We start from the raw sequence: 10,722 nt of genomic DNA, 5'->3' as shown, positions 1-10,722 counted from the left end.
TTATGCACACTTCTCTTCATAATGACCACTGTATTGTAATTTGTACCACTTGAAATCTGTCAGACTTGGTAATTATAAACAATTGTCAAGCAGTCAGACAGTCTGATTACTGCATGATGGAATATATATAAAGCAGCTTCCAGGATCCGTATTCCCATTTCTTTTCATCATGGACACTGATACTGTTTGGAAAGTATTTCTGCTTGCTGTGCGATGTGCTGTTACAATTTCAAATAGCTTTGCTCTGCCTTTGGATCAGTCTACCCCATCTACCAGTGAGATGGAAGAATATTCTGGGGAAGAGAACAACCAGAATTCAAACGCTGACATGATGCTGAATGATGGTGCAGTTCCCAGTCTTGCTCAAGTTTTTAGGAATTCTTTCACCAGTTATCCCACAGGTGATTTTACCATACTGCAAAACATTGGAAAAGATCACATTTTATGTCACCTTTAAGATTTTTCTCTTTCTTAATGAAACACTTAAGTATAAACTTATTGTATAATTAAAATAATTGTTTTTACAAAGAGTCAAGAATTCACTGAACTCGGAGTAAAGATATGTTAGAAATTCCATAAGCTAATAACTAAAAATGAAAATTCATAATTTCAGGTATTCACACTAAAGTAGTATACACTACTTCAATTCATCACAGAATCAAAATGCAAGTAAAGCGTAGGATATTTCGACATTCACAAATATTATATGCTGCCTTAAAAGTATACAAATATGGTTCGAGGCCAAGTGAAAGAAGAATGTTCCCTCGACAAGCCAGAGTGAGTTTATACCTCATCAAGGATAAAGCAGTCATGCCACTTGATTCAAGGTAATATAATTTATTACAGTAATATTTTGATCTTAAATTACACTTCTGAGCTTTTTGCACTGTTGCAGTATATTTTATACATACTTTATTAAGTAAATGTGGATGGATTTTGTCTTCCTTTTTAGATGTCATTTCAAAATCATAATGCCACAAAGCTAGGAAAAATGACATCCCATCACTCGTTTATCTAGTAATGTGCTTTTTTCTTTTTCAAAATATGTAAAATATTTAACTTAAGGAGCCATCTTTACAAGATTTTTTTTTCTTTTCAGATTGGTGAACATCCATACCTCTGAATGGCTGCAGTTTGATGCCACGGAAGCTGTATCTTTATTTGTACATCAACCACACCTCTTCAAGGGACTAGAAGTTAGAGTGAATAGCATACGCCCTGGGGTTCAAGCTGCTAGAGCTGCAAGACAAGTTCATCTTGTAACAGATGAAAAACACAACAGGAAGAGACACAGACCATTCTTTGTAGTTTACTTTAGTCACAAAAAAGGTAACAATTGAAGGAAACACTGCAGAGTCATACCCTATACCAGGGCGACAGATTGATTTTCCACAGATATTCACAGATGTGTCTATAGATAAATAGACAGTCATTTTGGCTCTTAGTCGCCTCAGCAAAAAATGTCCACAATAATAACTGTGGCCCTGGTAGAGGTTAGCAGAGTCATAAGTCTGGCATGCCTGTTATATTTGGCTTAAGGAACCTGATTTTACTGTCTAGTCCATCATAAGCTAAAATGTATTTGTAAGGTTGCAACTTGCACCATCTTTCTAGCTAATAAGGCATAGATTTACTACAGCATTCAGCATCCCCCCCCCCCCCCCTCCAAACACTGTATAACCAGTTATCATGCCAAGATATAATAAGTCTGCAGAAAAAATGGAATGCTTTTATTTATTTGAGCACATTTGTAGAGAGCAAATGATTGGTTGAGTTACAAATAAAAATTGTTAATTTTTAATTAATCCTGTTATTTCTGCTGTATCCGTGTGGCAGTAATGTTAGAAGTATGTGTGTGAGTTAAGACATTATAAAAGAAATAAAGATCCTTAAATTTGGACTTCTACATTAATGATTGATGTCCAACATTAATGATTGATGAACTGAAAACTGCTTTATATAAGACAAAAATTAATATTGAATGACTTGAGACATTCACAAGTTCACATCTGGACTAACACATATGGGAAAGAACTGGTTATATGTGATGTGCCGAGCACCATGAACACAATTTATACCCAAATTTCCTTTGCTGAAAAGAGCAAATAAATTTTCTATCATTCTAATAAAAAATGTTGCACCTACAAAATTTTGTGAATCTAAAATTATTTAAGATAAAATCAAAGCAGTTAACTAAAACAATTTTATTCCACTTACTTTCCCAAATGAATACATACATAACAGCAAAAAAGTCAATGGCATTTTTTTTCCAATTGTGCAACCATTTTGTCAAAAAACTCCAAAAATAGTCAGCTGTGAAAAGCTTCACAACAAATAAAAAAAATACAATATTTGTAATACATAATTGCTTGTTACTGAACAGGCTGTGAGATTGCCATTTTTGTTGGCAAACTAGTTTTCACATTTGCTTGTGCATTGCATATATCTTTTTAAAAACTGGGCAACAATAATAAAAATGACAATTTAACAATCAATATATATATATTTGAAGCTGTAACTGTTGTGTTAAGATGAGTTTTCCTTGCATACATACGGTTTCATTTTACAATTGTCATTTTGATTGTTCTTGCAGTGTTTTGTTCCGGATGTTATCAAATGTAAAAAGGCTGAATTGTTCCATCCAGTTTAATTTATATAATGCATATTCATCCCTGCTTTCTTAACTTTATTTCTGACATTTTAGTTTGTTTAAATATGAAAAGATCAACTTTCCTAAATCAGTTCACCTAACTGATGTCATAGCGATATAAAAGTGCTGCCTTTCTCACTGCAGGAAACTCGGTTTAGCCAGGTCACCGTATTTTTCATTGCGAAAAACAGTTTAAACCACAGTCCCACATTTTGCTAAGGTCCAAGGCATCCCTATAAGTCAAAATCTCTAAAATGTATCACAACTGTATTATTATAAAATTAATGGGTCAGATGTATCATTTAACTTCAAAGGAGATGGTCAGACAGTGGTCTCTCTGTTAGTATAGCCAGACGTCTCCGACCATGCTCTTTAATTATAATTTAATCATAAGTCATCCTCCTACCTGTAATTTAGTTCATTGTTAATTGTTCTTTGTTCAAATAGGCTATATAACTTGTATGTATTCTCTGAGAAGGGAAGACTGGACGTGGCCACACCAGACAGCTGAACAAGCTGACTGGAGGTCCCAGCTCTCAACCAGGAATAAACCGGACTTTGTGGAAATATATTCTAAGTCTTGCTTATTTATTCTTGGACCATGTCGCGGTGGATCTGATCCCCAAACCCGCCGTGATAACTGTTGGAGAACCTGTGGGCATTTCAACTTCCCCAGTACCTCACAGAACAAAGATGGAAAGACTTGGGAGACAAAATATCTTACCAGCAGATATTTTTAATATTCTACTGGAAGTCGACCAAGTACCATCAATGTACAGCGTGAGTAAGGTGGGTGAAGAACTATTCATTACCCTGAAGTGGAAAACAGACCCAAGGACACCGAAAATGATGAGCAGTGAGGTCAACACCCTCTCAGCAATGAAAGTAGAGAAGAAAAAGACACCATCTAGAATAAGGAGATATAAACAGAGAAAACAAAAATGGCTGGAAGAGAGAGAAATGAGAAGGGCTGTTCCTTTATCTGAAGAAACCGTAGACACAAGTAAGTTACCTGTGACAGAAGAAAATAGTATTTCAAAAATCAATATCCGGACCGATTTACCATTCAAAGAGTGTGAAAATTTGGCTGATGTTATAGACTTATCTGCAACCTCCAAAACAGAACTGCAACTATTACAAGGTGAGTGCCATAAACTTACTAAAGAGGCCCAAAGGAAAGAATCACAGTTGGACCAGAACCTAAAAACCATGCAGAGTTTGGAAAGCACAATTTCAAAAAGAGAATCGAGGATAAATATGTTAGAAGAAACAGTGTGCAAATCTGAAGAAGATCTGAAAAGATTCAGCAATGTTATAATAAATCATGGACTTGGCACCCTTGTGATAGACAACACCTTGAAATTTAAAAAGGACAAAACAATAGATGACATCATACATATATATCTTATAACTTTCAACACTGCAAAGAACAATGCCAAACTATATTGTGAAATTTATGATGAAAATTAATTGTTGCAAAAGAAAATCCAAAAACTGAACAAAGAATTGGGGCACAAACAACGAGGAAATCACAGAAACTCTGATCAAAGAGGAAAAGGCAAAAGACATCTTTATAACAATTATTAAATCTTGGCTTGTTTAATGAGAAACTGATAAGTTCTTGTTTAAACCTGGTGTGGTCTCTCTCTTCTTAAATCTTCTCTTTTGACCTGTAGGCCTATTTTTTCTAGCTGGCTTTAGTTGAGAAGCTGGTCAAGCCTTTATTTCTCCTATTCTCCACCTTCAGAGCCACACGGGTGAGAGCAGGGACATACTTAGTTAAACACTGTAATAACTTCTTACTCATATTTGTATTTTTAATTATATTGTTTGTCTATGCTCAACTTTTGCACTAAAATTTTGATATGTGTTGTATCTGTGTAAATTTAACTTGTTTCAGATAGACTAGTCTAAGAACTTATGTAATAATTTTTATGAAAATGTAAACTTACATTGTTCCATGAATATGACTGCTGTTATCTACAAAATGTTTTAGAGTGACATATTTTGTTTGAAAGGATAAGTAGATATGTTGGTGCTGAAGTAGTGTTTGTTGACAGGCGAATGTAAGGGCACGTACATGTAGCATACCGATAGAAGGGGCAATGCAGAAAGAGGTTCAAGTCTGCAAGGCTACAATGTTGCTGCCTGCAACTGATCCTATAGGGAGACAGACACATTTTAAATTCATGTTGTAAGCGAAATATGTAATGCAGCACATGTAGTGAGTAAAGTGTAACATTTGCATATATATATGTAATCTTTGTTGCATTAAGTTCAGACTAAGTTCTACAAACTATGTTTGAGTACATGATACTGAATAAGATATATCATTTAAATATTGTTTAATTTTAAAATTTGAAGCACAAATTTTGCCAACCAAGGGAGATCTATCACAACTGTATTATTATAAAATTAATGGGTCAGATGTATCATTTAACTTCAAAGGAGATGGTCAGACAGTGGTCTCTCTGTTAGTATAGCCAGACGTCTCCGACCATGCTCTTTAATTATAATTTAATCATAAGTCATCCTCCTACCTGTAATTTAGTTCATTGTTAATTGTTCTTTGTTCAAATAGGCTATATAACTTGTATGTATTCTCTGAGAAGGGAAGACTGGACGTGGCCACACCAGACAGCTGAACAAGCTGACTGGAGGTCCCAGCTCTCAACCAGGAATAAACCGTACTTTGTGGAAATATATTCTAAGTCTTGCTTATTTATTCTTGGACCATGTCGCGGTGGATCTGATCCCCAAACCCGCCGTGATAAATGATTTCCACAATAAGACTGTCATCCTTGGCTTCACATGTCGCTCTGCTCATATATTAAACATTATTTATAAATTGTATACTCAATATCCTCTGAAATAAATGCTGCTATATTGCTAATGCAAGGCTGACAGGCAGGAAAGTCAGTTTTATGCTCTTAACTCTTCTGGACAGTCTGGTTGTCTGCTTGGATCAGCTGCTTTGAAAGCCTCGTGCTTGTACAGCTCTTCAACAATTCTGCTGATTATTGGAAACTTCGTCATGTCTACTTTAAATCTGAAATAAAGAAGGGAGATCAGTTTGAAAACTGGATTAAAAAACTAATTTTTTATATTTGTTCTTGTTCAATTTAATGCTTTTTAGGTCTTATTTGCATATTTTTTTCAATGAATGTATTAGAAGAAACCCCTATATGCCATCTCAAGTCTTGAAAAAACAATGTCTCACATTACAATTTAAAGAACAGCCATCTCCTCCTTATTATAAACAGTGATGAACCAAGTAGCCTCCAAGTATATCAAAATTAATCTCAGAATAACCAACAAGAAACTGGAATTTCCCCCTATGGAATGTAATTTGATCTCTGACTCACTGGTGCTAAATTTTTAACACACTAATCTAAACCTATTAGTGCTTCGAGAAGCTTTGCAGGCTAAATAATGCACGTTATCATCAGAGGTCTGTCCTAAAATATTTACCGGTTTGCATTAAAAATTTGAGGCCCCAAAGCCACATCAGCAATTGTTATTTCATCTCCAATGCAGTACTTTCCAGCAGTCTTTTCAAGGACTTTTTCCAATCCTGGAAATAATGAGAATTATGTGTCAGATGATCAAAATCATTCAGTGACTACGGTAGTGCTAAGCAGCACCTGGTTTGTAAATATTTGAGAAATTCCAAAGTGATTTTCCTGTTTTTGTTAATTTTTATTTATCTTCTTTTTCTCGTTTTAAATTAAATAAAAAGGATTCTTGTATAAAAATAAGGCAAGTTTTATAATGGATAAACATTGGTTAAAATACCATAAACATTCGAAATCCTGCACACAGGTTCTTAATGGCAAAAACTGATGAAAGAATCAATTTTTGATGCATTGCTTTGAAAGAAATGAATAAAGTGGCTAGAGTCGGACACTGCTCAACGAAAAGCATAAAAAAGTCCAATCTATCAGACTACTTTATACCAAAAATGTGCAGCTTTAAAGAATTTAACAGTTATCAAATTCTCACAAACTATTTTATAAATTCAATTTTCAGTGAATATCTGGAAAGCTTAATCTACCTGTAAACCAAATAAAGAATGGAAAAAAATTATACTGACACAATGACAATAAGTTAAGTTTCTTGATGAAGTCTAATGGATATACGTAGATAAAATGATGGGGCTCATACCTTATAGAAGTGTCCATTTAATAATAAAAATCGATTTTCATTTTTTACTGAAACTACAAGTTGATTTAAAATATGCATTTTGCTACCTGTAAAACCTCTATCAATCCAAATTCTTGCCCACTCTCCTTTCTTGTCATTACCACACCACTCTCCAACCACTGCTTGCACTGCCAAATTTGACAAAGGCTGAGTAAATGCATTAATTATCTCAGCTATTTGTCTTGCCTGTTGAAAAAGTAACATAGAAGCAGAGTTCAAGCATCATGCATAAAAATCACACCATAATTACCATGAGCTTCATAACATAAATGTGCCCACTCCTTCACATTCAAATTTCCACATCAGTAAGGTACTTCCATAAACAGGCATATGTGAAAATTTGAAAATGAAGAGGCTGTCCTGCACTGGATCTGAAGCTCTAGCTCACTATAATTCATCTACCTGTAAAACCTTTATCAATCCATATTCCTGCCCATTTTTCCTTTTTATCCTCACCGCACCATTCTCCTACCAGGCCCAGCACTGTTGAGTTTGACAAGGGCTGGGTAAAGGCATTAATTGTCTCAGCTGTCTGTCTTGCCTGTTAAAATACTTAACATTTATTAGAATGTTCTTACACCAGCAATAACTTTTTGTTTTCCTGATAAACACAGCATGTTTTTTCAAATTGTAAAAAAGGTATATATTGGTGATTAAATACAATACAATATCCCATAGTTTTATACAGCAAATAATTGAATTTTCCTAGACATTTCTACACATTACTCTTAATCAGCAAAGCATGCCATATCCAGAATGATCCACAATCCTGTTTTTCAGTTTCTAGGTTTTGAGTCTCTCATTATAATATAGGTAGAAACTGGTGAATTTCACTTGCGATGATAAAAAATTAGGAATCAAAACCTTAAAAACCGGACTGAACACAGATTGCAATTTTCTCATTGGTTTTACATGTATATATTGTATATCATAGTGATACAGAAAAAATTGATGATTTTTTTTCAGGAAAACATGCATACAATGCACATGAAACCTATAGGACAAAAAAAAAAAAACTGAAATTTCAAAGAAAATGAAACTTCAGTTTTATGAAGGTTTAACCCTCATTGCATGCCTTCAAAGATGTAAATATCACTACCTGGAGGCTGAAGATTTCTTTAGACTTAAATCAGTTAACAGAATTTCATAAATATCTTATAACTACCTGAGTTCGCATTCTCATCAATTTTAACAAAATTGTTTCAGTCTGAATATCGTGCATCAGGCTCTTGAATACAACCCCTACTTTGTAATCATTCTCTTATCACTGAGTTAGACAATATGACATAGCACAGTTACACTGTTGCATTTTAAAACACTACATCAAATACATGTGGTAACTCTGATGTTTTTTGTTCACTTTTTTCAAATGGGTTTATAGAAAGTAATTCTGTTCAATACCCGAGTTACAACAATCATGCCTTCATCAAAAATCTACTGGCCCATCCATCATACATAACATACATTACTGCTCATTGTGCTGCCTGGAGTTTTAACAAATCCAATGAGAACACAGCATGTAGCTTTATAATTTTGAACCTTCTGGTTCTTCAAATCAGTTTCTGTGCTATCAGAAAAACAAAATTCTATACCTTTGCACGCAACACTGGGTCTTTAGGAAGCAGTGGTGGATTAGGTCTTGTTTCCTCCAAATATTCTATAATAGGCAACTGGAAATTTGAAAAAAAAAATGAAAAACCACTTTAGGTTGAATATGGAAAAATTAATTAAGAGCAGTAACATACACTGTACAACATGTTTAATTTAACAGACCAGTCATGACATCTCAATTAAGAACTGTTATCTTCACAAACCATCTAATAATGATTTTTGGCCATCCCAACAAATAGGTAAGGCATGTGTAACCTACAAAGGGTGTAGCAGGACAACAGAAGGATTAAATTGATCCTCTTTATATGGTTAGCAAGCATGATAACAGGGTATGTCAAGACAGTAAAGCACTAAGTTCAATCCTCATTAATGGACAGAAAATGGATCTTATGCAAGGGTGTCAACATTTGATTACAGAACTCAAAATATGTTGGCCTTTTATTACCTCAGTCAATTAAGGCAGTTTTCATGAGCATTGGTTTGTCTTAGTGTCTTTTTTTTTAGTGGACAAAATTTTTCATGTGACCATAAAAGATGCATGTTAAAGTTTAAATGAACAACTGCCTCAACCAACAGAACCAAGTACAGGAAGAATTATCAACATACAGACTGTGTTAAAGTGGCTCCATCTATGATCAAGCAAGGCACCTGCTGCAGGGGATTAAGGGCTGTATATTCCGCAGACTTCTGCTGTCCACCATCTTTTATAAGGCTGATTGGTCTCGATTCATATTCCAACCCTTTGTATGCCAGTGCTTTATAGTGCAAGATTAAAATGTATTACAATAAATTCAGTTGTGACAGATACTGTGAAAGTCATGAAGCTAATATTTTACATTTCAAGATCAAAATGAAAGTTACATGAAAACTTGGTAGCAAAAAATGTTAAAGTCAAAGTATATATTTACTAGCTGTGTGACAGTCTGTGCCAAAGACTTTTGGCTCTTCAGGACACCAAGGATTGGCCCAAAGAAGAAAAAAACCTGGTCATGCAACTATTTCACTTATAATTTAATTAAAACTACTAACTTTACAAATCTACTAATCCTGCTACAATATTTGGTACTATAAAGGCATTCAGTATGGTACATGACAGCTGTTAACATACATTACAAAAATTAACAGGTGTCACACAAATTCTAAAATCACTTCTCTCTCTCTCATTCTCTCTCTCGCTCTCTCAATCTCTCTTTTGAGAACACACACACACACACTTTCATTTCTCTCACCCTTATCCCGTGTGTGTGTGTGTGTGTGTGTGTGTGTGTGTGTGGACTCGTCCCATATCTTGATTTTCAAACTTGGTCATATTTGATAGTAACCCTTTTCCACACAACAAGGCAATAAAGCTGTAAAATGAAATATCACTTACCAACTCTTACTCGCCATGAAGCAGAGCTTCGGAAGTAAGTATATAATATTGGCTGAAAATATATTCATAAATATTTATAAAGATTATATACACCACCAAATGAATAACATGTATACGTACATAGAGTACATGTTTGCTTAATGAGGAGATTCAAAATTGATGCACAGAAATAAAGTTAGAAAATTTCAAAATTACAGGCACTACGGGTTTGTCCACAGTCACAACTGGTAACTTTAATATAATGGTATACAGTATGAGTCTGTTCAGAATAAAGTTATCGCACCAGCAGGCTCGATCTATCTCTGCAGGGATTCTTGCTAAAGTGCAGTCAGTGTAATCAGTTTATTGTATGACACCCCCTCGAGAAGCAAGGGGTAATTAACCATTGTGCGCAAAAACGGAGCGACCACCTCTCCCCTACTCTAAAAAGTTATAATTATCCCCTAGCTTCTCGAGGGGGCGTGCCAGACAATTAAGCTTATTACAATGAGTGTTCTTTAGCAGGAATCCCCGCAGAGGTAGGTCGATCCTGCTAGTAAAAATTTTTTTTTTCTGAACGCAACCTATTATATACATGTACTGTACTCTATTGTAGTGCTTGACCTGAAAATTAAAGGCTTGTGCCAGGGCATTTACTTCATTAACTACACCTGAATATTGAAAAACTTAATGTATCTCAAGATTTTAAAGGGTATGCAAAAATACAGACGGTCATATAAATGATATACAACTGCAGATACAGAAAATGAGCAAGCGTTAGGCATTGCTTACCCTTGCCATGACTTGGAAGACGCATTTAGTAGGGCATTGTGTTTGTTGCGACGCAAATGGATAGCACATCAAACGCATTCTTAACAAGGAAAAATGCACCGAGAGCTTCCAAGTT

The 10,722-nt window shown here is 34.8% G+C and overlaps 2 protein-coding genes across 3 annotated transcripts; one reads left to right on the top strand and one right to left on the bottom strand.

The window, feature by feature from the left end:
• Positions 1 to 169: 169 nt before the first annotated feature.
• LOC106172357 (uncharacterized) lies at positions 170 to 1,906 on the top strand. The gene is made up of 3 exons (XM_013553014.2): positions 170 to 401; positions 614 to 827; positions 1,100 to 1,906. Exons 1-3 carry the CDS (start codon positions 170 to 172, stop codon positions 1,338 to 1,340), a joined length of 687 nt encoding a protein of 228 aa, XP_013408468.2. The 3' UTR covers positions 1,341 to 1,906.
• A 3,521-nt stretch (positions 1,907 to 5,427) lies between these two features.
• On the bottom strand, positions 5,428 to 10,714 carry LOC106172362 (maleylacetoacetate isomerase). Of its 2 annotated transcripts, none has more exons than XM_013553023.3 (7): positions 10,608 to 10,714; positions 9,837 to 9,888; positions 9,071 to 9,219; positions 8,446 to 8,523; positions 7,256 to 7,394; positions 6,122 to 6,224; positions 5,428 to 5,699 (listed from the first exon to the last, which is right to left on the bottom strand). In XM_013553023.3, the coding sequence occupies exons 1-7, from the start codon at positions 10,683 to 10,685 to the stop codon at positions 5,573 to 5,575; spliced, it is 726 nt and encodes a 241-aa protein (XP_013408477.2). In that variant the 5' UTR covers positions 10,686 to 10,714; the 3' UTR covers positions 5,428 to 5,572. The 2 variants fall into 2 exon arrangements, with proteins under 2 accessions (XP_013408477.2, XP_013408478.2); XM_013553024.3 differs by lacking the exon at positions 7,256 to 7,394 and adding an exon at positions 6,901 to 7,039.
• Between the last annotated feature and the right edge of the window lie 8 nt (positions 10,715 to 10,722).

This window comes from Lingula anatina, chromosome 2 (assembly GCF_051362555.1).
Source record: "Lingula anatina isolate TDL-2025a chromosome 2, LinAna3.0, whole genome shotgun sequence".
NCBI lineage: Eukaryota > Metazoa > Brachiopoda > Lingulata > Lingulida > Lingulidae > Lingula > Lingula anatina.
Note: the sequence above shows the minus strand (reverse complement) of the source record. Positions and strands in the feature narration are given on the sequence as shown.

What these genes read in the sequence shown, in the direction of transcription:
- LOC106172362 (XM_013553023.3), bottom strand. Translation starts at nt 10,685, where the DNA reads ATGCGTTTGATGTGCTATCCATTTGCGTCGCAACAAACACAATGCCCT. An exon ending in TCTTCCAAGTCATGGCAAGG is followed by an intron (nt 9,889 to 10,607) that starts GTAAGCAATGCC and finishes ATATATTTTCAG; the next exon opens with CCAATATTATATACTTACTT. An exon ending in CAAATTTTTAATGCAAACCG is followed by an intron (nt 5,700 to 6,121) that starts GTAAATATTTTA and finishes TCTTTATTTCAG; the next exon opens with ATTTAAAGTAGACATGACGA.
- LOC106172357 (XM_013553014.2), top strand. Translation starts at nt 170, where the DNA reads ATGGACACTGATACTGTTTGGAAAGTATTTCTGCTTGCTGTGCGATGT. An exon ending in TTTCACCAGTTATCCCACAG is followed by an intron (nt 402 to 613) that starts GTGATTTTACCA and finishes TCATAATTTCAG; the next exon opens with GTATTCACACTAAAGTAGTA. An exon ending in GTCATGCCACTTGATTCAAG is followed by an intron (nt 828 to 1,099) that starts GTAATATAATTT and finishes TTTTCTTTTCAG; the next exon opens with ATTGGTGAACATCCATACCT.